General features: G+C 35.9%; 1 protein-coding gene across 3 annotated transcripts in view; it reads right to left on the reverse strand.

Annotated features, from left to right (window-relative positions):
• Window positions 1–740: 740 nt before the first annotated feature.
• f13a1 (coagulation factor XIII, A1 polypeptide) overlaps window positions 741–23,373 on the reverse strand; it is a 65,695-nt gene continuing 43,062 nt past the window's right edge. For all 3 annotated transcript variants that reach the window (XM_002936425.4, XM_031904033.1, XM_031904034.1), the window contains exons 9-15: window positions 23,046–23,149; window positions 18,455–18,543; window positions 17,169–17,322; window positions 11,057–11,344; window positions 8,808–8,968; window positions 5,493–5,629; window positions 741–2,170 (exon numbers count right to left, since the gene is read on the reverse strand). In XM_002936425.4, the coding sequence (XP_002936471.2) occupies window positions 2,020–2,170; window positions 5,493–5,629; window positions 8,808–8,968; window positions 11,057–11,344; window positions 17,169–17,322; window positions 18,455–18,543; window positions 23,046–23,149 (1,084 nt within the window). In that variant the 3' untranslated portion in view covers window positions 741–2,019. The remainder of the gene's footprint in view (window positions 2,171–5,492; window positions 5,630–8,807; window positions 8,969–11,056; window positions 11,345–17,168; window positions 17,323–18,454; window positions 18,544–23,045; window positions 23,150–23,373) is intronic.

Genomic DNA, 23,373 nt, shown 5'->3' on the forward strand with positions numbered 1-23,373 from the left:
TGTGATGGGTGGGAGGAAAAATGATCATTTAGCAGACTATTTTCTCTCTGTGCGCTCAAATGTATGTGTCAGGACCTGTTTGGACTTTGGACTGTGCACTGAATGGCATTTAGTGTCTTTGCCTTCAACTCACTTTTCTCCACCTACCTTAACACTGTGTGTCACCAAGCTTTCAGTTATGAACCTTACTTGATCATTAAATCTTCCAAGCTTAATCCAGCCTGTTGTTCTGATGAACTGTGATTTCCTGCTTGGTTCCTGAATTTTTTCTACCTTGTTCCTGTGCTCCAGTCCCAGTCTCTTGCCGATGCATACCAATCAATGTTTAATGGGGTAATATTTTGCCAGGCAGAAACTATTTTATATTTTAAGGGCTGTTGATGTGGACCTTGGCCTATAGTTATAGGTCTGCATTAACTCCCCTAGGATACAATTGTTGATTAAAGGGGCCAATTAAACAGTTCAGGGCAAAGATTAATTTATTTGGTGACCCCACTGAGTGACCAGCAAGCAATCAACCTTTTTCTAAGCTAATTACTTTTATTAGAATAAGAGATAATTTTTTTCTATTCAAACAATCTGCCGTATGACAAACAATAAAGCCAGTGTTTAGTTTCCTATGTGTAGTTAACTAGAAGTAGTTCATATAGCACTTAACCACAACAAGCACATTTTCTGGTATTCATAATAGAAAAGCCTACTGAGAAAAGATGAAGCTTGTTCTAAGTAGAACAGATTACTTACAAGTCTAATCAAATATACTTTATTGAACAGTTCAATTAAAAAGCTGGTGTACAATGTAATACTTCAATTAAAAAGTGTGAGTATAATTACTTTATGCATGCATGTAATGCAAAGTTGGATTGTTTGGTTTTATAAGAAACAGTTATGAGAAAAAAAGGAAATGTACTAATTAACGCAAGTGAGAGCCCTACAAAACAGTTATACAGCAATATTAATGATCCACTGAAGAGGAGATATTTGTATTTCCTGCTAGAGGAGAGGAGCACATCATCTTTTTATAAGTAATAGAATATTTAACTGCTTTTATGCCCTTAGCTTTTTTATTTCCCATTGTGGAATGGTCCACAAGGTATTTCACAATGTTTGCTGATTTGCAGGACTTTTGTTAATGAACTGGTCCTAAGAATTTTGCTTTCATTAGTGTCAGTACAGTTGAAAAAGCTAGTTACTAATTAGTTGCTATGGGATACTATTCCACCTGCTTTGTAACAACCTCCCTCCTGACCTGGGAAAGACAGTCTATAATAGGTAAATAACTACATTGATTATTTGAAAAAAAAATGCAACTGGTTCAACCACTAATACAAGATGGATAGAAGTAAATGTTCACATTTAGTTTAAACTGTGGATTGGATAGTCTGATGTTTCTGGGCTAGGCCTATGTCATAAGTGTTTATGATCACTGCGGTTCTTTTCCCATCTACCTAAATAAGAAGAAAGGAAACAATACAGGGCTCCATCAAGGCCATGGGTTGTTATTTGTGGCCTATTAGTAAGGGCCACAGTACACTACCAACATGGGAAGCAACATGTGTGCAAGTTTCTACACCACTTCCCAACATGATGTCATTATCAAATAAGTTTGTTGTACATATTTACAGCTGCAGGGTTATTATTATCTCCTTGCATACAATAGAAAGCTATATGTTATTGATATGGTGTGACATTGCCCTAAGGGAAGGTCCATGGAGGTGTCTCTGTACTTTCATTAGCAGCTTCTGCTCTTCAGAAGAAATAGAACTAAATGTCTATATTAAAATTGCAAGCAGCAAACTTGCAGACACAGCACTAACATTTTTCCTGACCTTTTTTGGTATAGGTTATTGCTGGTGCATGCAACATGAATATTTTAAGCAATAGCTGGGTTATTTTAATGTTTAAATTAAAAAGAGAACAATTGGACAGGAATATAAGTTCATCCATTTGTGTTTTCCTAGGCCAAAGCGCAATATATATATATATGCAAATGCTGCTTATTGCATTACAAATACAGATTCACAGAGGATTATCCAACACTTCAAGCTCTAGCTCTCCATAAACATGTCGTATTGTCTCACAATCTAGCGTAGCAATTAATTTCCTTGTGCCTGCTCTTTGTGGTATGCATTTCTGTTCCCAAGTCAATGATGAATTCATTGGAATTTCCCTGAAATAAATGATGGAAACACATAAAGAGATGATCACTGTTAAAGAAGTAGTTTTACATGATTTTTAATTAAAACCACTGCAAATATTTAAGTCTTACAGCCTCTAGAGCTCACAAAAAATTAAACCATAAAGCAAGCTGAAATCCACAATTACTTGCAGCATCTAAATATACCCTATAAAACTGAGAATACAGTCTGTTATACACAGATATGTAATAACAGGCATCTGGCAAATATATTATTAACATTTAATGCTATTTTGTCAGTACATATTATTGTTTTCATATACTGTATAATATATTTTTATATTGTATATTGTATATATTTCTGTAAAGATTTTCATGGAAGCTTATTGTCTGTGTATTTTGCAAAGGTGCTTATTGACTAAAGCTGCCCATACAGGAGGTGGCAAATGGTTTCCTAGAGTGTTGCTTGGTAACATTGAAGCACTTAAATTGCCTGTGGTTGTAAGCAGGACTTGGTAAGCCATTTGAGGGAAGAAATCTAAAGAGCAAATGGACCCTTGTGAAAAGAAGGTCGTTAGCTAGAAGCAGAGTTACCACAGCTATATGGAAAATAAGGAGAGCTCACTAGCTAAGCACTTGGTTTCCTTTTTCTTGTTTAAGGATACAGTTCTCCAGTCTTGATGGCCTGAAGGCCAAAATTGATATAGCTGGATCTGTTGTTTAGGATAAGAGTCTCAGAACTGACTTATACTAGGCGGTATAAAGAGTGCTTAGAGCACCAGATAGGGTATAAAACAAGTAAACATGGATAAGAAGGGAATCAGTCAGAACAATAACTGGGATATTTCTGAGCCTAAGGAGGCCAATTAGATGTCTGGCGATATGAATTAATTAGGTATTGCTCAGAAATGTGGATCACTATACTCTATCAAATTCTTCTCATTAGTAAATCATTTCTAATTTTGTAGAATGTATTTTTTAGAGATGTGTGAGTTGGTTTGTCCAACCTGGTGTTTAATGGAAACCATTATCAACTCTCATCTTGAGATCAGATGAGACAGGTGTGTTGTATAGTTCCAAAATTTCAACTCATGGTAAACTAATCATTATGATGATGTTTTAGGTTATGTAACTAGGCATCTTTCTGTTATTATTGGGACAACCATAATACAAGCAGCACCCATCTTTTGTGACTGTATAAGTGCTGCATACTCTTTCAAACACTTTTAATGGACTTAATAAAAGAAAAACTATACCCCCAAATGAATACTTAACCAACAGATTTATATTATGTTAAATTACCTATAAAATAATCTCACAAAACAATATATTTATAAATTGTTTTGTGAGATTATTTTATATGTATATATCCAAGGCTATTGTGATACTAATATCTACAGTTAGTATTAGTGGTTGTATATATAGTTTATGTATGTGAGTGTATAGATTGGTAAGTATAAGTATGTGTGCTGGGTTTACTTGGATGGGTTGAACTTGATGGACTATGGTCTTTTTTCAACCCTATGTAACTATATATATATATATATATATATATATATCAGTAAATTTTGCCCTTTTACATCCTTTCCCTTGAGCCACCATTTAGTGATGGGCTTCACCCTCAGAGATCACATGACCAGAAATAATGCAGCTCTAACTGTAACAAGAAGTAGTGTGTAAGCAAAAGGCAGAACTCTGTCCATTCATTGGCTGATGTGGCCTAGCATGTATGTGTGCCTTGGCTTGTTTGTGTGCACTGTGAGCACTGTGAATCCTCTGATCCCAGGAGGCGGCCCTTCATTTTTAAAATGTCAATTTTCTATTTAGGAGTACATACTACTAAAGAGTTCATTTTTATGAAAATTGTTTATTTAGATAAAGTAGGGTTTTACATATAAGTTTGTTTATGCAATATATTTTTATAGAGACCTACAGTGTTTGGGGGTATAGTTTTCCTTTAATCATGAAATGAAAAGGATTGATTGTTGTTATGTAAATGTGTTTAGTAAAGTGCTTTGTTTGTAAAGGCCTACCATTTTGGTAGAACTTTGCAAAATGTGAACATCCCCATTAATACTATGGTGCAGATTTATTATGCAGTGTAAAAAATGGTGACAAAATTCGCCACACATTGCCGGGTTTCACTGTGTAAAAATCTGCATAAAAACAGTGTCATTTTTTGTGCGTTTTTTTTTCTAATAGAACTTACATAAAATAACAGTGTAAAATCTGCCAGGGCAAACTTCTCTATTTATTTTACACACCTTTTTACACCGTTTTTTGGTGAATTTTGTTTTATACAGCATAATAAATAGGCCCTTATGTGTATTCACCAGTAGTTTGTTGAGCGCTTGCTTGTATTCTACACAACTGCTGGACTGTGAAGGTTTAGAGGACCCATGTCTAGACTTAACACAATTCTATGGTGATAGTTGAAAATGTTGATATTGAAGGTTTTTGGGCGACAATTATGAAAAATCTCCTGGAGGCTGTACATTATAGCCATGTTTGTTAACATACCTATGTTTTTAAGTCTCATTACTAGATGAGTAATTCTATAATGAATGCCAGCATTGAGGCCACTAGGAGCAAAATAAAATAGAGATGGCAAGCTAAATATACTGTATCTTACCAACCACTGACTTAAACCATGAAACTGGCTGTTGATAATTCATGAATCTAGAGTAAATATATACTGAAAAATGATTGCATATTTCATATGATATCACATGTATCTCTCATGTGACATGGGACTCGTAAAATATTGGTGCATTATATTCCCACATTTCAGGTAATTTTTATTAGGGGGCTGGCAAGAGGAAGATCGTCAAGGTAGTTTAGTTCTAATTCTATGCTATACTGTTCAATTTAATTATGGTGAAAACATTTAGATAAGATATATTCGTGCACCTAAAAGTAAAATAAAGGGAAAAAAAATGTTACATTCTATATGTTAAAATAGCAATAATCCTTTCTGTGTTAAAGAAAATAAAGTGATGAATGATACCAAATAATGTGCTGAGCCATCATCAGGCATGCGTAATTTATCATCATGAATGCCTAGGCACAAATGGGATTATTATTTAAATAAACTGCAGCTAGCCTTTGTCTCTGCAAACAAAGGTCCTGAGGCTTTATTCAGACAATGGAACTTCAATGCAATGCTTGAACTATGGATATGGAATCAATAATCTCAGCTTTATATGAATTGTGAATCAGCAAGGAGGAACTATGGACATTATAGAAGTTCAGTGTCTGAATAGTTTAATAATCTTAATGGCAAGTCTGTGTTGAACAGTGTGCAAATAATATAATATATATATAAAAGCATCCGTACACCCATGTCTAGGCTCACCCAAAAACTTTAGCTCTTGTCCTCATAAGTCCAGGTCCTCCGAGACGCAAAGCAACATTTTGAAGTGCCTTCTTTAATGGATTAGTGAACTCAATCACAATAGTCATTTCTTTGCCAACCATCTTCTCTCCAAGAACCTATATAGATTCACAAATAATAAAGGAAAATCTACTTACATAGAAATGTTGTTTTTGTTGAGAAATACAACAGAGGTGAAAATTCACCAGAAAAATCATATATTGGGAAAAATGTCACAGTTTGGACCACCATCAGGAACTAATGTTCCTTTATTTTTTTTACCACCTTCAGGATGGACCCTTCCAAATATTTTACAGGGGTAAGTGGCATTATTTTTATCCTCCAGTTGACCAGATTTAATTCACTGATTGGATATGTTAGGTGAAATGGTGCAAATCCCATTATATCTGTTCTGCTCCTCATGCTCATTTGCTTAAATACCTAGCTTTCACAAACAGTGGTACTACAGTAAGGAATTTAGAATTAATAATTAGGCAATTACATTTTTAAATAGCTACCAGGTCTACCAAACAATATTTTCCTGTTGTATTTAGCTACCAAATTATAAATATGTAAATGTATAATTCTATTTCACAAACTTTCTCCAAAATTCACTCAACAGTTGGCATGGCAAAGTAGCTAAGGGGTAAAGTAATAACAGTAAAAAACTCTATAGATCAATACCAAAAAGCCAGGCCTGAAATGTATCCTTGTAAGCAGATTTCACTTTTTGTTTTGGGTAACCTACATTGGACCCTTGCCCATATTGTCCTACAATCCATTATTTTTAGGTTATTAGACAGTATGGGTAGGATACATAACTGATTCATCTTTAATAAAAATGTATTTAATAGAAATGTAAAACATTATTATATGCCATTGCAGGTATAAGATCTATTATCCAGAAACCTATTATGAAGAAATATCTAAAAACCGCATTTACTTTTGTATGGTAAATAATTTAATTCAGCAGTTCTTAATTCCCAACTTGACCCTGTCTCCTCTGTAAAAAGACTGTACCTTGCACTTGATGTTAACTAGTATAAAAAAGAAAGAGAGCATGAAGGTAGTTAATTAGTAGAAATATATACACAGTGGAACTAGGGTGCATCAAAAAGATAAGGAAGAGACAAAAACTCAACAAGCAATAAAAAAAAATGTAAAATGATGTTAACCTCATAAATATTGGTTGCTATGGGAGTTGATAAATGAGCCTGATTGTGTTTACATTTTTTGACCCCCCCCCCACTGGAAAACCCCAAGTCCTAAGTATGCTAGCTAAAGCAACTTGTATATACCATACTTGCACTACTACAAATTTACAAAATAATGGATATTTTGCAATTATTACTAAAATAAATAATTATTTTCAATGATTTTAATTACATCTAACAGTTTATGCTTTTATTTTTTCAAGTCTTAAAGGGGAAGGAAAGGCTAAGTCACTTGGGGGTGCTAAAATGTTAAGCACCCCCAAGTGACTTGAATCGCTTACCTCGTACCCCGGGCTGGTGCCCCTGTTAGGAGAAAATAGCACCAGCCCGGGGCAATGTGCTTCCTCCTTCCGCCTTGCTTTCCCCTAGACTCCGAGTCCGCCGCATGCGCAGTAGAGTGAAAAAGCCGACTTCTCTGTTAAAGTTCGGCTTTTCACTCTACTGCGCATGCGCGCGCAGCGAGAGAGGAAGGAGGAAGCGCTGCAGGTACCCCGGGCTGGTGCTGTTTTCTTCATACAGGGGCACCAGCCCGGGGTAGAAGGTAAGCGATCTAAGTCACTTGGGGGTGCCTAACATTTTGGCACCCCCAAGTGACTTAGCCTTTCCTTCTTCTTTAAAATCTAAATGTAGAAGATTGCTTTTTAAATTCATGCCCAGATTGGGTTAATAGGGGGACATTTATAGAAATTGCCACTTCATATGTATGAAGTGATTCATTGAGTTTAATATATTTATCATAAAAATTACAATAATCATCTCAGTCATAGTTATTAAAATAACCACATTCATCTGTTCTAGTTAAATAAAGTTTGAATTGATACATTAAATTTACATTATAAACAAGTTAATGTTATCCAGTTTTGTGTTATTCAACAAGAAATCTGTCCATCAACAGAACAGTTGCATTGTTTTGCCTATGGAGCTATCATATCATAAAAAATAATATTATGAGAATGCCACAATAAATAGGTTGTGTCCTTTTAAATAAAAGGAAATATCAGTTTTCTTGGAAATGTAAATTTCATTACTTAAATTGTGTTTAATACTTATTATATTATATATATATAAGCCTATTGTTAAGTGCCTGTATTTATGCACGAAATGCATATGGTTATTGTTTTATGAGATGTTATATTTACATAAGGTTCCTGTCTGATTCATTGTTGTCACAGGAAATAGCTCTATTCTCAACCCTTGAGTCATACAGAAACCTTTGGAGCATGTGGTGTATTGACCATTACAGTTTTTAAAGGAAGAACCACAGAGATCAAAATGCTATCACCCACCTGCAGCCCAGCATCAGATAAAGCCACACCGAACCATACAGATTTATATGTGGCTTTAACGTTAGCGTTTTAAATGTCCTTTAGGCTAAATGACTATTTACCTTTTTAATAGGAATCATTTGAGTCAGGCCTTCATATCATAAGCCAGGGTTACTTTTAAAGTGAAGCCTTTTGTAGAATACACATATGGGATCTGTTATCCAAAATGCTTGAGAGTTTTCCATAGAAGGGATCTTTCCATAATATGGATCTTAATAATTAAGGCTAATGAAAAATCATTTTAACATTAAATTAACCCAGTAGGATTGTTTTGACTCCATTAATAATTAATTTTTTTTTTAGTTGGGACCAAGTACAAGACATGCAGAAAACTTCAGTGCCACAATAAATAGGTTGTGTCCTTTTAAATAAAAGACATCTCTGGGAACTTGCCTATGCCTCTTAATACCTGTTCATCTACGTATATTTCACAAAAGGGTTAATTTTGTTTTAATGTTAACCCTGGTAGACTGTGTATGAAGGAGGAAAGGCAGGCTGTGCAGAAGGGATACTTATTAAAAAGTAAATAGCCATTTAAATTAATTCCGTTCTGTTGGGTTTGTACAGTGATGGTCTCACTCAGAACAGCACAGTCTCTTTCCCAAACAATTTTATCCTCTCTTTGCACAAATCCACTCCTGCTTTTATAAGAGAAATAGATTGTGGTCCTCCAAATGATTATTTGCACTGAAGTAGTCCATGACTATCCCTTTATAAAGCTAATAAAGCACATAGGTTCTTTTCAGGATACAACTGACCTTGATGTGTAGCTCAGGAACTTTCAGTATCACAATCTTCTGTTTTGCCATTATCTTCTTTGTTTCATTAATACGAGCCGTGACAAAAAAATGTAAGGAGGCCTGTTCCACAAGCTTGCTCAAGTACTCGTGGGCTTTTATTAGAACTTCCACAGATTTAGCTAATGGAAAAAGACAGAAAACTCAATTTACATATTCAAGTGGCGGTCTGTTACCAAGCATTACAAATTGTGCATTACTTCTCTTATTTGTTTTCCAAACCTAAATGAAAATTCATACAAATTCCACCTCTCTGCACTCAATACTCAACTGCAGATTACATTGTTGAATTTCTTTATCCCTCTCCTGTATCCATTGCACTTCCTAACCCTCAGTCACATAATCTTCAGCTAATAAACAGATCGTCATGTAAATCACTTGAAAACCATGCTGGCAACACTACAAAGTTGTAGAAAAAAAATTATGCAAAGAGATATTACTTCTCCAAAATAGAATCCAATTTCCAATTTGTATTTTTATTACAATGCACACACAAAGCAAAATATCACGTATTTTCTTTGGCTCCTTAGTGATTTCCCATAACAAGATTGAATTCAAAGGGCTGTTCAAATTCAGCAAGGAGAAACATGGGTTATATTGGTGCTAGCACAGAAACCTGATTTAATCAAAGTCAGATTAAACAAAATGAGTTATGAGCAAAAACTGAACCATCATTTTTTGTCATAATATGTTTGCTATTTATTTAAGCTTAAGCAAAACTACATCAAATGTAAATTATTATGACATCTGCATCTTCTTTTTTTATGTCTCTTTGTATAGACATGGGAAGCATGATCAGGTAATAGAATGGTAAGCCCCTTCCCTCTGTAGCAGGTTATAATGAAGATGTTTGCCACTGTAGTCCACAACCCTAAGGGGGTCAAAGTTGAGGCTAACCAAGCCACAAACTAGCTATATAGAGTTTGCTAATTGTCAGTGAGATCATCACCACCCTAGTTACTACATCAGTTTCTTTAATTCTTAATATTACATCCTTTATGAAGAACAAGTACCATGGGAGTTACCCAGCAAACACTGGCAAAGCACATGCATAATGTCAGTGTTCATATTTGCACAGCTTGAGATTTCTAATGAGTTATCAATGGCAGCAAACTGGTATGTTAAAATGTACCAAAAGGCGTGTATGAAAGCATTAATATCCCTGCACTGGGCTGCTGATTTGCAGAATGAGCACAACAATCTTACACCTTACTAGATATATATTGTATGCACAAGCTGTCTTAGCTTTATTTGCCCTTTAGCATGAAATTATATGTTGCTTATAAGTGAGGTTTATGCTACATGTATTACTTTACAATGAAGCTTATTTTGTGAATGAAACCAGGCTGCTGTATTTCTGTTGAGCTGTTCTGAATTGCTGTTTATGTAAGTAAGTAATACAGCAGATCTCTCTCATATAAAGCAATATGTAGATAAGAAATGTCTATGAGCATGGTGAGCTATATCATTTACTATCATTTTTAGAACAGACAGTAAATATTTCATATTCTTTGCCATTACACCTGAAAAAACATAACATGTACCAAAACTCAAGCTCTCCAAGCCTTCTGAAGGATGGTTTCCCACCTAATAAATGAGGTAACAGGGCTAAAAATAACTCTTACCCCACAACTACCTCTGTTACACCTGGGATTAGACTGTTCCTTTGACTCATAGATGCACCACTTTTCATATACTCACTGCAGCTAGACTGCAGTGACTCCCAGGAAACAGAAGCAATTAGCTATTCCAACCATGACAGAGCTTACCACCATGATACAGGACAATGCCAGATATGAATATCTTTCCACCCTATTCAAAAATAACCTACCTGTAACTAAATACCAAAAAAACTGGGATGATTGCGTAAATTGGTACAAAACCAAGCAATCCACCCCCACCACTCAAGCAAAATACTACAAGCTACGTACCTGGGATTTAGCTCGCCCTTAAATGCATTTAATATTGCTACTATTTATCATCTCCTTGCTCCTTCTCATGAGTTTTTTATTCTCTCCTTGCTTTCCCTCTTCTAAAATGTGAATTTCTAAATCTATGTTACATTGCAAAAATGTGCAGTTTACCAAACAAGCATTTTCATGATGTCTTTTTGCAGTCTTTACTATATTTAATAGGGTTGTATGCTAACTGTGTGCTATAACTGCTGCTTTGCATAACATTTTAGTGTTTCCATAATGCAGACGTCTTACAGGATGAAGGGTCCAATGTCACTTCTACATTCTTATTCTTGAACTCAGACTTCAGGACCCCGGTGTAGAAGACAATATGTCCGGTGAGAAAAGCGGATACTGTATAAAGATTGGCACTCCAGTTCTTGAAAGTTAAAGTGACTTTGAAGTCACTGCCAAATACTGCATTATCTGCCTGAAAGTCCATATCTGTGTCGGGAGCAAACTGTTGCTGATCCTCATCTCTGATTTCCTTTTTGACTCCGTACATCAGGGCTGCCTCTAGAGCCAGTCTCTCCTCCTCTGTGCCTACAAACAGAATTCTCTGTGTTAAACCTTAGATTTAGTTGTGACAGATACAGATATTCCCTTTGTTCCAGTGAATCATTTCTAACACACAATTAATAGGAAATTTTGAACAATGAAATATATATATATATGGTGTGGTGTGTGCTCACAAACACCATTATTTTGTACTATAGTTACCATTTAAACAATCCATCTATTAAGCATACCTTAATACTAGATTTGGTCTTTAACTTCCTCCCTTCCATTTACCCTTAAGTAGTACTTTAAAATTTAGGGCTCAATAACACTTTGCAACTTATCTCCTGAGTTGCACCTGGAGACACAGCCGTTTGCCCTAGAATGAAGAGCAAAACCCGTTCCTCTCTCTTTATATAACACTATCTGTGGTTGCCAGCACAATATTTTGTGGATATAGGGGGTGAGTGTCTTCTTGAATGCCCCCCAGATTGCTTGTCATTCAGATATGCAGGTTAGTTAATGCCATGGGTTAAAAAGGCTCAGAGCACTGCCATTGCATTCAATATTGGAAAAGGAACATCAAGCACTCCGGACTGTAGAAATCTGCTGTAAAAACGGACTTTATTTTTTCATTTTAAAAACAATATGCCTGACGCGTTTTGTGCGTTCATGCACTTAATCATAGGCAAACAATTACAGACATAAAGGACTTTAAATAGCAAAAGCACAATAAGAGGAACACGCCCCTTTTTGGGTTTTTTTTTTCTCCTTTATTTAAAACAGAAAATAAGAAACAAGCCCCTCAAAATTATCATTTAGCAGATCTCATTAACAAATTAACATTAGTTCATGATCACGAATCATGAATTTGTGAATGAGATCTGCTAAATGATAATTTTGAGGGGCTTGTTACTTATGTTCTGTTTTATATAAAGGAGAAGAAAAAAAAAAAAGGGGGGCGTGTTCCTCTTATTGGGCAAAAAGCACCCGGACCACCATTGGACTTCGGTGAGCATACTGTTTAACTTGAACCTAATGCCGCTTATGTGACTTATTCCTCCTGTTGAGAGTGATAGACTCGGGGGTTTTACTACACCCGGGTCTCAACTTTTCACACGGTATATAATTAATTCAATTAAATCAATTGATTTATTTTCGTGCCTTTGTGCACGAGCGGTTGTTCATAGTTTTAACTATTTGTTTTGTAATTACTTAATCTTTCCACCGGTATTTATCCCACACGGATTTTATCCCTTTAGAGCGTTTTTGTATTAGCCATTGCATTCAATGCAAGTATCATATGCAATTGTGTGCCCATTTTTTTCGTTTAAAAAAAGTTTTTAATAGTATCTCATAATACAGTATTTTCCTTATTAAAAATGTACATGGGTGGGGGGTTGAATGCCTTTGTGCCTCTCCCCACCCACCCCTTTGGAATCTAGCGTGGTCTAAAGTAGGACATACTAGATTTAAAGAGCAGTCGACAGGTCTGTGCACACTGAAATGGAGCATAGTGGCTTGTGGCTATTTTTAGCATATGCTCATTTATGCTAATTAGGATTCGGTTGGGCCGGGACCGTGGATTCAGCCGAATCCATCAAAAAAAGACTGGATTCGGCCCGAATCCCGAAGTGAATCCGAGATTTGGCCCGAACCGAATCCTGGATTTGGTGCATCCCTAGTTATTAGCTCCTTTTCAGATGTGCATTGCATGCACAAAACCCCACACATATGGCTTTATGTAATAGGACACTAAGGGAGTATTTATTAATATTGGAGACAGACATTCCCGGTGATGTTGCCCATTGCAACCAATCAGCAATTAAATTTGAATGGTCACCTACAAGTTAGAAAACAAAAGCAAAGATCTGATTGGTTGCTATGGGCTACATTACCGGTGATGTTTGTCTATAGTGTTAATAAATACACCCCTTAATTTTCCCAGGTGCAGTAATCGATAGCAATGAATCAGCAGGTAACATTTACTGGCCACCTGTTTAAAAGAAAACACCTTATTGGTTGCTATGGGTCACTGCACCTTGTTGGACTTTGTGCCATTTATTACATATGCATGTTGGAGCCTGGTTTTTGCACTTTTCCCCATGCCCCATGTTGATAATTGAGCACTATTTTATTGAAACTTTTATCCTGTTTTTATTGCAGTGTTTGCTATCAGTTGTGGCACATTTAACTATTTTTAATCTGTTAAATTAAAAACCTCACCCAGTCAATCAATGGATTCTTACCTAGACATGACCTGTCCCCAAATGCCCTGCAAAACCAAGTACAAATGCAATACTGCAAATATTTCTTCACATTTGTGGCTACAGTGCATATCTATTAGTCCATAACCAATATTCCAAAATAGAAAGTACAGTGAGTATATATAAAGCAACATGTGGGGCATGACAACATAAGGGGTCATTTACAAAAAAATCCACCATTGTGGTCATGCAGTGGTTGGGAAAAAAAAGTACTTGCATAATACTTTAATATATTCTGTATATAATATATAATTGTATTCTGTCCATCCCACATCCTTTTATGAATGAAACATAGAGTGCCTATTGACACAGACAAACCCTGGAGCAACCGGCACTTTTAAAGGGGGAGTTGACTTGTGTGCACAATAGTGATGGGCAAAAAAATTCGGCAGGCATGGATTCGCGGCAAATTTCCACGCTGGTTGCATGTCAAAAGAATTGTCGCACAGGACAGATTCGCTCATCACTAGTGCGCAAGTGTGCTTATTTTAAGGCATGGGTCATGGGTTGCCTCCTTGGAACTGCTGTTATGCTAGAATTATGGCAAAACACAGCACTGTGGATAATAACATGACAATTTTTTCCTACAGTTCACTTTGCACACAGTGCTGTTGGCATGTAAACAACCCCTGAGACAATTGTATTAATGTTACATGTATGTTACATGTATTCATTATAAATGATAGAACTGTAAATTTCAAGAGCACTGTAAATAACTGCACCAAATTCTTCAAAACGATGTAATATCTCCATTAAAATGTTTTTAAATGTGCCACAAGTATTCTTTTATTTCCATTTTTCAGTCTCTGACTAGAAGCCTTTTCAATTAAAAAAATGGGATTTAAGGGATGCAGTGATGAGCCTGGATTCTGTTTGATATTCTTTCCTAAAATCTAAGCAAGTTGAGCCATAACATAAAACAGGAAAGCATTCTACAACCTTTCTTCCGAGCTATCGTCATGGGAGCCAGTAACTAGGCAACCACACACTACTCACACTACAAATCTCAGAGGGATTGCATGGCAAACAGCCCTCCCATTAAATATTGAAAACCCCTAATAGTGATCACTGGCATGCTTTCATTTTCCAGACTTTCCAATTTTATATTTCCCCTCTGTATGGCTTCCAAAAATACCCCATAAATATATATATATATACTTTGTATATATATATACTGTATATATCTATCTATCTATATATATATATATATATATTTAACTGTATAGATATTTAAAGTGTAATATAAATATAAAAGGGAAGTTGTGTACATCAATAAATCCATTGCTCCAGGTCACATGTTAATTTTTTGGTAATTAGTGTACAGATATGTTTAGACAAGCTTACACAGAGGGATTTTCAGAGTGCAGCAGTCTCTCGGCTAAAATGCTTGGTTTATTTGTAATTAAATATTAATCTCCACAGAGCTGAAGATGTAAGGTCCATTAAAAACTACTGAATCAGCACCACGGTGTCTAATAAGGTTATTGAGCATTTGTTAATTTCCGTCGGAGCTTTACTGATTGGCTGATTTTACTGTGTATTACTTTAACATGCAGGTATTAAACCTTTTTAACATACTTATGTCATAAACCTTTAATAGCTGGCCATTTAAAGGACTTTTAGTGCTTAGACTGAGGAAAATAAAATATATTGCAAAAATTAGCTTCCCTAGCTGAAAAATTTAAACTAAATCTAAAATATGTTGGAGTTCTTTACATTTGCCCCACACAGATGTAGCAGGCTTTTTTATACAGAGACTGCATATGGGGCCTCCACACCCCCTCTGGGGCCCCCGCCACCTGCTCACTCACAGCCAGTCCCTCCACTCCTGCGCACACACCTTATATTTGCTATTGCCACCATTGGGGGAGGGAAGGCAGCGAAAGAGTAATGTGGATGGTAGGCATGGATTGGGTCTTGGTCAGCAGGGTACACCGGGGTTTTTTTTACCAGTGTCCCACCGGCCCAGTCTGACCTTGAGTGCATTCAGCATTGTCTTAGCTCTATATTCTGATGTTAAGAGCAGTTCTATCAAAATGTATCCGTGAAAAAAGTATAATTACTGACACATTACATCTTCAGGTACCAACATATTTTAAATGTATTTGATATACAATTGCTTTTAGGTGGGATAGGGTAATTAAAATCCTTTCCTGTGAGGGCAATGAGGTTGTGGATAGTGCACATGGATTTGCAGCAAATTTCCGCATTTCGCCATTGGCGAATTGTTTCGCGAAACTTATGTGAAAATTCACCGTGGAAAATTTGTCTCACAGATTTTTGCCGTGCGTCAAATTGGGTGTGGTCGCATAAAAAAAAGGGTGCAGTGACTTCAAATTGGGCAAATTTTCTTGCCTTTTCGCAAATTTAATGGCAAAGCGAAACAGGACAGATTTGCTCATCACTAGTTGTGGAGTGATGTTGTGATGGCAGATTCTGTTAAAGGAACAGTAACACCAAAAAATAAAAGGGTATAAAAGTAACTAAAATATAATGTGCTGCTGCCCTGCACTGGTAAAAGTTGTGTGTTTACTTCAGAAAGTCTACTATAATTTATTTAAATAAGCTGCTATGTAGCCATGGAGGCAGCCATTCAAAGGAGAAAAGGCACGGGCACATAGCAGATAACAGATAAAACACTATTGTATTCTACAGAACTTATCTGTTATCTGCTATGTAACCTGTGCCTTTTCCAGTTTGAATGGCTGCCCCCGTGGCTAGACAGCAGCTTATTATATAAATTATAGTAGTGTTACTGTAGCAAACACACCAGTTTTACCAGTGCAGGGCAACAGTGCATTATATTTTTATTACTTTAAAGCTCTTTCATTTTTTGGTGTTACTGTTCCTTTAATGCCTTTATAAGTGATAGGCTTGGATGATTTCTTAAACAAACATATATCCAAGGCTTTTGTGATCATAAAATCTACAATTAGTATTGATGTTGGTATACTGTATATATGTGCATATGTATGTGAGTGTATTGATAGGTCGGTATAGGTTTATGTGTGTGCTGGGTTACATACATTCTCTGAAAGCCTATTTGGCTTTGTACAGAGAACCCAAGGGTAATGGGTGTAGAGTGCTCTGTGCTTTCTATATGCAGCCCCTATATACAACAGAAAGCTGTATCCTTGTAATGAAGGTTTAATTCAACATTTCCACCCCAAAAGAAATAAATAAGGGGGTAATTTCCTTATGGATAATGGGGTCATTGATGGCCACAATGAACAAGTTAGGGGATAGGTAGGCAGAAGTGCATCCATTTTTTGTACTTTGCACACTGCTTTCCTCATACAGAAAACAAATGGGGGCAGAATAGTGCATTCTGCATTGTATACTCATGTTTTTGGATTGTTAATTATAAACTGATGCAGTCCATTTTTTAGTCATCTCAATTACAAGGGGATGTAACACATGGGGATTAGGGGTTCTTGGGATGAAACCATTAAATGAACTAAAAAGCCCATGCATTCCGTGGCAGGAGTTAGAAGATTAGAAACCAACAGGAAGAGAAGTGCATTGGGAACAACTAATAAGATCAGGGTGACAGTCAGTGATATAATGAAAAACATTTCAATTATACATTAACAGTCATTTACCTTCAGAAAACTTATACAGGTCAGTTATATCTTGTGGGTCATCTCCACCAATTTGTTTTGTCAATATCTTCTGTCCCACATGTGTTTTGTCAATATGTTCAATAACTTTGGATCCATCTTTCATTGCTCTAGAGTATACTATGTCACTGTTTACCTGTAAATATATAGTCATATAATAATTTTCATTAAATTTCACATATGTAGCTAATATATATGTATACCCAATAAAATAAATGGCACATATGAATCAATGAGGCCTGCTTTACCTGTGCATCTTAAAATTATTCTCTTCCATATCAAATAAACACCAACTAACCAACTAGAAGGGAAGCACCAGGACCAGAACTGGGGGTAAGGAGAAGAGGCAGGTGTATAGGGCACAGCACAGGGGAGGTGCTGTTGTGCTGGGCAGGAATCCCTTAACCTACCCCTAGTTCACGTACCATAACCCCCTCCACACAGTCATCATTTCACTGTGGCTGCTGGTGGGTGTGCCTTGGAGGCAACTGATGTTGGGCCCATCTACTGAGTTCTACTGAGTTTTAGCACTATTTAGAGGATAATGTTTTGCCTAAACTATTTCTCCTATCCTCTTAGGGAGCATTATATTTTGAAAAGACTGCTACAGAGTTTAGAGCTATACTGCATCTTTCAAAACTGAGTTCAAACTCACAGTACAAGGAAGCCATTAATAGGAAACAGAACAGGCTGTAGAGTAGGTGGTCAGATCATTCAAATGCATACAGATGTACATACATAAATTATAAACAAGGCACATATTGCATGCATTGCTAAATAATCAAATAAAATCCTAGATGATATGTAATTAATAAAACAAAACAGAAGATCATGTATGAAACGAAATCTAATATCAGAGTAAGGGGCACATTTACTAATCCACGAACGTCCGAAAAGCGTCCAAATCCGTTTTTTTCGTAATGATCGGTATTTAGCGACTTTTCCGCGAATTGTTGCGAATTTTTCGAGCGCTCAATACGAAAAAGTCGCGAAAGTCGTAATGACTATGAAAAAGTCGCGACAATTCACGCAAGTCATAATGGCTATGAAAAAGTTGCGACAATTCACGAAATTTGTAATGGCTATGAAAAAGTCGCGACAATTCGCGCAAGTCATAATGGTTACGAAAAAGTTGCGACAATTTACGAAAAAGTCGTAACGGCAACGAAAAAATCGCAAAAATTACAAAAAAGTCGCAAAATGTTCGTTTTCCAATTTTTCTCATTCGGATTAGTAAATCAGCCCCTAAGTGTAGAGAAACAACACACCTCACTAAAAATAAATGGTGTATCAAACTGGAAGCAGGCGTGACCATGCTTAATGGCTTGAACTGATGCAGGTCCACATCGAAACATACCTAATAAGGAGAGGGAAAATTAATCATTGTAAAAGAATTGATGCTTTAAAATAAAAAAAAATATATATATATATATATATACAGTTTATATTCTTACATCTGCAGGTCTAAGATTGCTGATAAGTGTCAGAAAGAAACAACAAAGTAACATCTGCATGAAATCACTGTTAATCAATGCATTAACTATAAGGGCTTATTTAGTAAAGTGCAAAAAAAGGGTGCAGATTACCTTGTCCACAATGCTTCTTACAAGCCTGCCATGCAAGTGCAGTCATGGTGGAAGGTGCATCTGAAACTCTATACTTAACACCTTCTCATGGTACACTATCAAAGAACAACAGGCACGAGGGGAAAAGAGCACATAACATTGTGCATTATGAAAATGCCAAGTAAATGGCACCCTAAGTGCTACAATTTTGCATCTCCTAGAGAGCCTAGCTGATCAAAAATAAGCCCATAGGACTAATAATACACTTGTTATCGTTGTGTGTTATTGTGTCCTTATTGGACCATCAAATAATATCATCAAAGTAATTAATATTGCAAGCTAATCACATTTTATTCTGTGTGGCTACAATGCTGTTACAAATACATAACCAATCTCTAAAATAATCCCTACACTGACGCAGATCAGTTCTAGTTTAATAAATAACCCGAAACTTTAAACCTTTCACTGAACCTTAAAAAATGCCTACTGAAGGACCTCTCCTCTTCTGTGTGAAAGAAACTGCCTTAAATCCAGATTCAAATAAAAAATACATTTGGAATGAGCAGGTTTATAGATACTGCGTTTTATTTGTCTCCTCTTTCCAAGGTTGTGTGATATATAGATTTTGAAGGTAAGAGTTTATTTGTTAGATAAATTAAATAATTATAGATTCTATCTCTACATTGTATTGGAAAATATTTATAAAGGCAATTATTAAATTTCCTATGAGAATCCAGCACTTGCTCCACCAATTCTTTCATATCTTTCATAGTCTATTATACAGTGATATTGAATAGTGAATTTTTCTTTTCTCCAATGTCTATATGTTATTGTATAACTTTTTTATGAAAAAAGTCCTGCCTATGTTCTGGGTGTTATATTTTGTGGAGTTGCCACAAATATAACGTCAGAAAAAGTTTTATCTAGATCTTAGTTATCAAAATTACATTATCCATTAGCCAGATATCTGCTGGACAGTTTTGTTCAGGCCAGCTTTAGAATCCAACCTTTTGCCTAAGGGACAATGGACAAAGTGGTCAAATGATCTCACCAAAGCAGCAGATGTGTTTATGTATGGCCACCGAGACTCTACTTTATGCATTTCAACCAGATCACTGCTATGTAAATGTGGCCATACATTTGTAGATTTCACCTGCTAATGCCTTAAGGTGGCCATATGTTAAACAATATTCACTCGTTTTGCAAGATCGCCAAATGAGTGGATTTTTTCCCAGATATGCCCACCTAAGTTGGGTGATATTAGGCTTATTTAATCATTTGGCCCTATTGCCAAATTGCTGAATTACCACAATGGAATTGGAGTGGTGAGAGCGAGGACTGCATCAATAAGCTTATGCAGCCCCTGATCCGACTAAAAAAATCAAACCTGCTCGATTAACACCTGGACGTTTTTCGGCCAGATATCGGTAGGGTCCAATTACATGGGCTGATAAGCTACCGAATTGGTCTAAAGGACTTGAATTGGTATCTTACGTCTGTCCGTGTATGGCCTTCTTTACTCTTACCTCCACCCAGATTCCCTCATGAATACTTTTGTTCAAAAACAGTACAAAATATCTGTCATTTGTAGAAGTTAAAGGGATTCAGTTACAGGAAAACACATTTTTTTCAAAATACATCAGCAGAATTCTGCACTGAAATCAATGTTTAAAAGAGCAAACATATTTTATAATTTTTTAATATTTAATTTTGAAATTTGACATGGAGCTTGACATGTTGTTGGTTTTTTTTTCTCAATTCTTTATTTTAATTTGAATTTTATAAAGCAGAAGGAAATACAGAAAAGACAAGAAGGGGAAAAGGGGACACCACAGTCTTCAAATACAAAACAAAATTTTTTCATACACCTCTAATACACAGTACAACAGACATAATGTCCATTTATAATCTTAAGTTTGATTAATATAGTTCCCAAAACATAGTTAAGAATAATTAACCTCAACCTTTAATCAATGCATATGATGTTACTCAATTATTTAAGAACTTATGCCAGGGACCCCATATTCTCCAATATGTTAAACTTTCACTATGAGCGATGTATGTTAGCTCCTCTAATTTTCTGACCTCTTCTACTAGTTGTATCCATTCTAGATATGTTGGCACCCTATTAGATTTCCAGTACCTCGGGATCAACGTTTTGGCAGCATACAAGAGTTGCTGAGTAAGTAAGTCCAAGAAAATCGTATTTTTACCAGGAACTAGATTTAATAAGATTAATGACACATCAGTATCCTTTATTGAAATGTCAGTTATTTTCCCTATCGTATTTAGTATTTTCGGCCAATATTGTTTTAATTGTTGGCACAAGTACCAAATATGAGTATGGTTACCCTCCAACATTTGTCTGAGGTGTTAGTAACCATCCTCTTCAGTTTAGTGGGGGTATAATGCCATCTAGTAACCAATTTATAATTCATTTCTTTTACTCTTACCGCCCTAGAAGAATTGTGTATAGAGATAAAGATCCTATCCCAAACATTTTCCGGTATCTCAATCCCTAATTCTCTTTTCCACTCTATACAGAAATTTCTCTTGGTGGTATCTGTATTATTTATTAAAATTTTATAGAAGGTAGAAATTATTTTATCTCTCAATTCTGGATTTTCTATCAATTTCTCCCATGACATTAATGGTCTTACCCAATTTTGAGATTGCAAAGATTTTATATAATGGTAAACTTGGTAATAGTTCCAACCATCTCTTGGGTGCTGTCCCCAGCGACTTTCCAACTCTGCCAGAGGTACCAAAAAAAATCAATGATTCTTGTAGGTCTTTCACTATAAAAATTCCACCTTCTAATTCCCCCTTTTCTAGACTAGATGGTAAGGCAGGGTTTAGTTCCAAAGGTTGGAGAATACACGGAAAAGGAGCAAGATTATATTTCTGCTTATTTTTAAACCATACGTAGTCCCTGTTAAAGGGTGTTTCTTTATTTCCCCGGGAAGTAATTCCTTTTTACCCCACAAATAGTTCATTAGTGGAACCCCCAGCCCTTCCTGTTCCTCCAAGAGTACCCAACTCTTGTGGTTAGTTAAGGACCAAGCTTTTATTCTAGCTAAATGTATGGCAATACAATACAACTGAGTATCTGGTAGCGTTAGTTGCTTATATTTCAGTCTGGGTTTCTTCTTACCCCAGATAAATCCTGATACCATAGCTTTTATGTTGCTGAAAAAAATCATAGGTACTTGTATAGCTAGAGATTGTAAAGTGTATAATATTTTTGGTATTAGCATCATTTTAATAGCCTGCAGTCTACCAAACCAAGATAATTTTAGTCTCTCCCGAAAGGCAATGAGACCTTGTATAGAACTCAAAAGCGAAATATAATTATCCTGATACAATTTTAAGAGATCTGATGGTATTTATACTCCTAAATATTGAATATTTGATTTTGCCCATTTAAATTCAAAATCTCCCTCCAGCAGTGTTTGTAGTGTTTCCAGAAATATTAAACTTTAAAATTTCTGATTTAGCATAATTCACTTTAAAATTAGACAGTTCACCAAAAATATTAATAAGTTTAATTAAATTTGGAAGTGATATTATTGGCTTTGTGATAAATAGTAAAAGATCATCTACAAAAGCAGCTATTTTGTATTCCTTCCCCTAGACATGTTGTTAGTTTCCCAGGTGCCTTCAGCCATGTGACTTTGGCTGTCATAACCTTCAGTCACACTTCATTGCTGCATATGATATCACCCCCCTCCCAGCAGCTCAGCTGATCAGCAGTACAATTGGAAGGTAACAGGATAACAGCTCCTTGACACCTGCAATGCTAAAAATGTTGCCATGCCCCACCAAATGGTAGATATAAGAACAGCACTAAGTAGTAAAACTCCAAGTCCTGCTTAGCCATGTCATGACTCCAGTTACATTGATAAGGAGAAACAATAGCCTATCTAAAAACAATTCTATTGTGTAGCGTTGGCTCCTTCTGAAAGCTCAGACTCAGGTACAATGCACTGAGATGGCTGCCAACACACCAATATTACAGCTAAAAGAAATACATTTGTTGATTCAAGAATAAAATTTTAGATGGCAGAATGAAATATTTGAAATGTAAAGAGTGTCATTTAGAATTAAAAGGTATACTATAAAAATCATGACAGAATCCCTGTATGACTAAATAAGATGTGCATTTATCTTACTCTTAGCAAGTACAGTGAAATGGAGATTAATTTGAATACAGAATTATGTATAAACTGTCCAGCGCACAAATAGAAAAATAAATCAGATTGCATGCACTTAAACTAATTCTGTAACAGTTTACCATCACTGGTTTCCTGTGGTGTAGCATCTACAGCTTGCCATCCTCCAAACCCAACAGGAAGATCAGATCGAGTCATCCAAGCCTCATTCCAGCAATGATAATTCCTATTCAACATAAGAAATATCTGGTTCAAAATTGGTTTGTGTTATACAAATACTTTTCTCCCTTAAACTCACATCATACAACGTAACATGCTGTAGACTTACAGTTGTATGGACATATCCACCCAAGAACAGGTGCTAAGTGCAAAGCTACATTTCTAAATATAATATGTATTTGGTCAAACCTCTTTGTGTTTGCGGTAGAAGTCAGGGAAGTAAAATATACA

The sequence above is a fragment of the Xenopus tropicalis genome, chromosome 6 (genome assembly GCF_000004195.4).
Source record: "Xenopus tropicalis strain Nigerian chromosome 6, UCB_Xtro_10.0, whole genome shotgun sequence".
NCBI lineage: Eukaryota > Metazoa > Chordata > Amphibia > Anura > Pipidae > Xenopus > Xenopus tropicalis.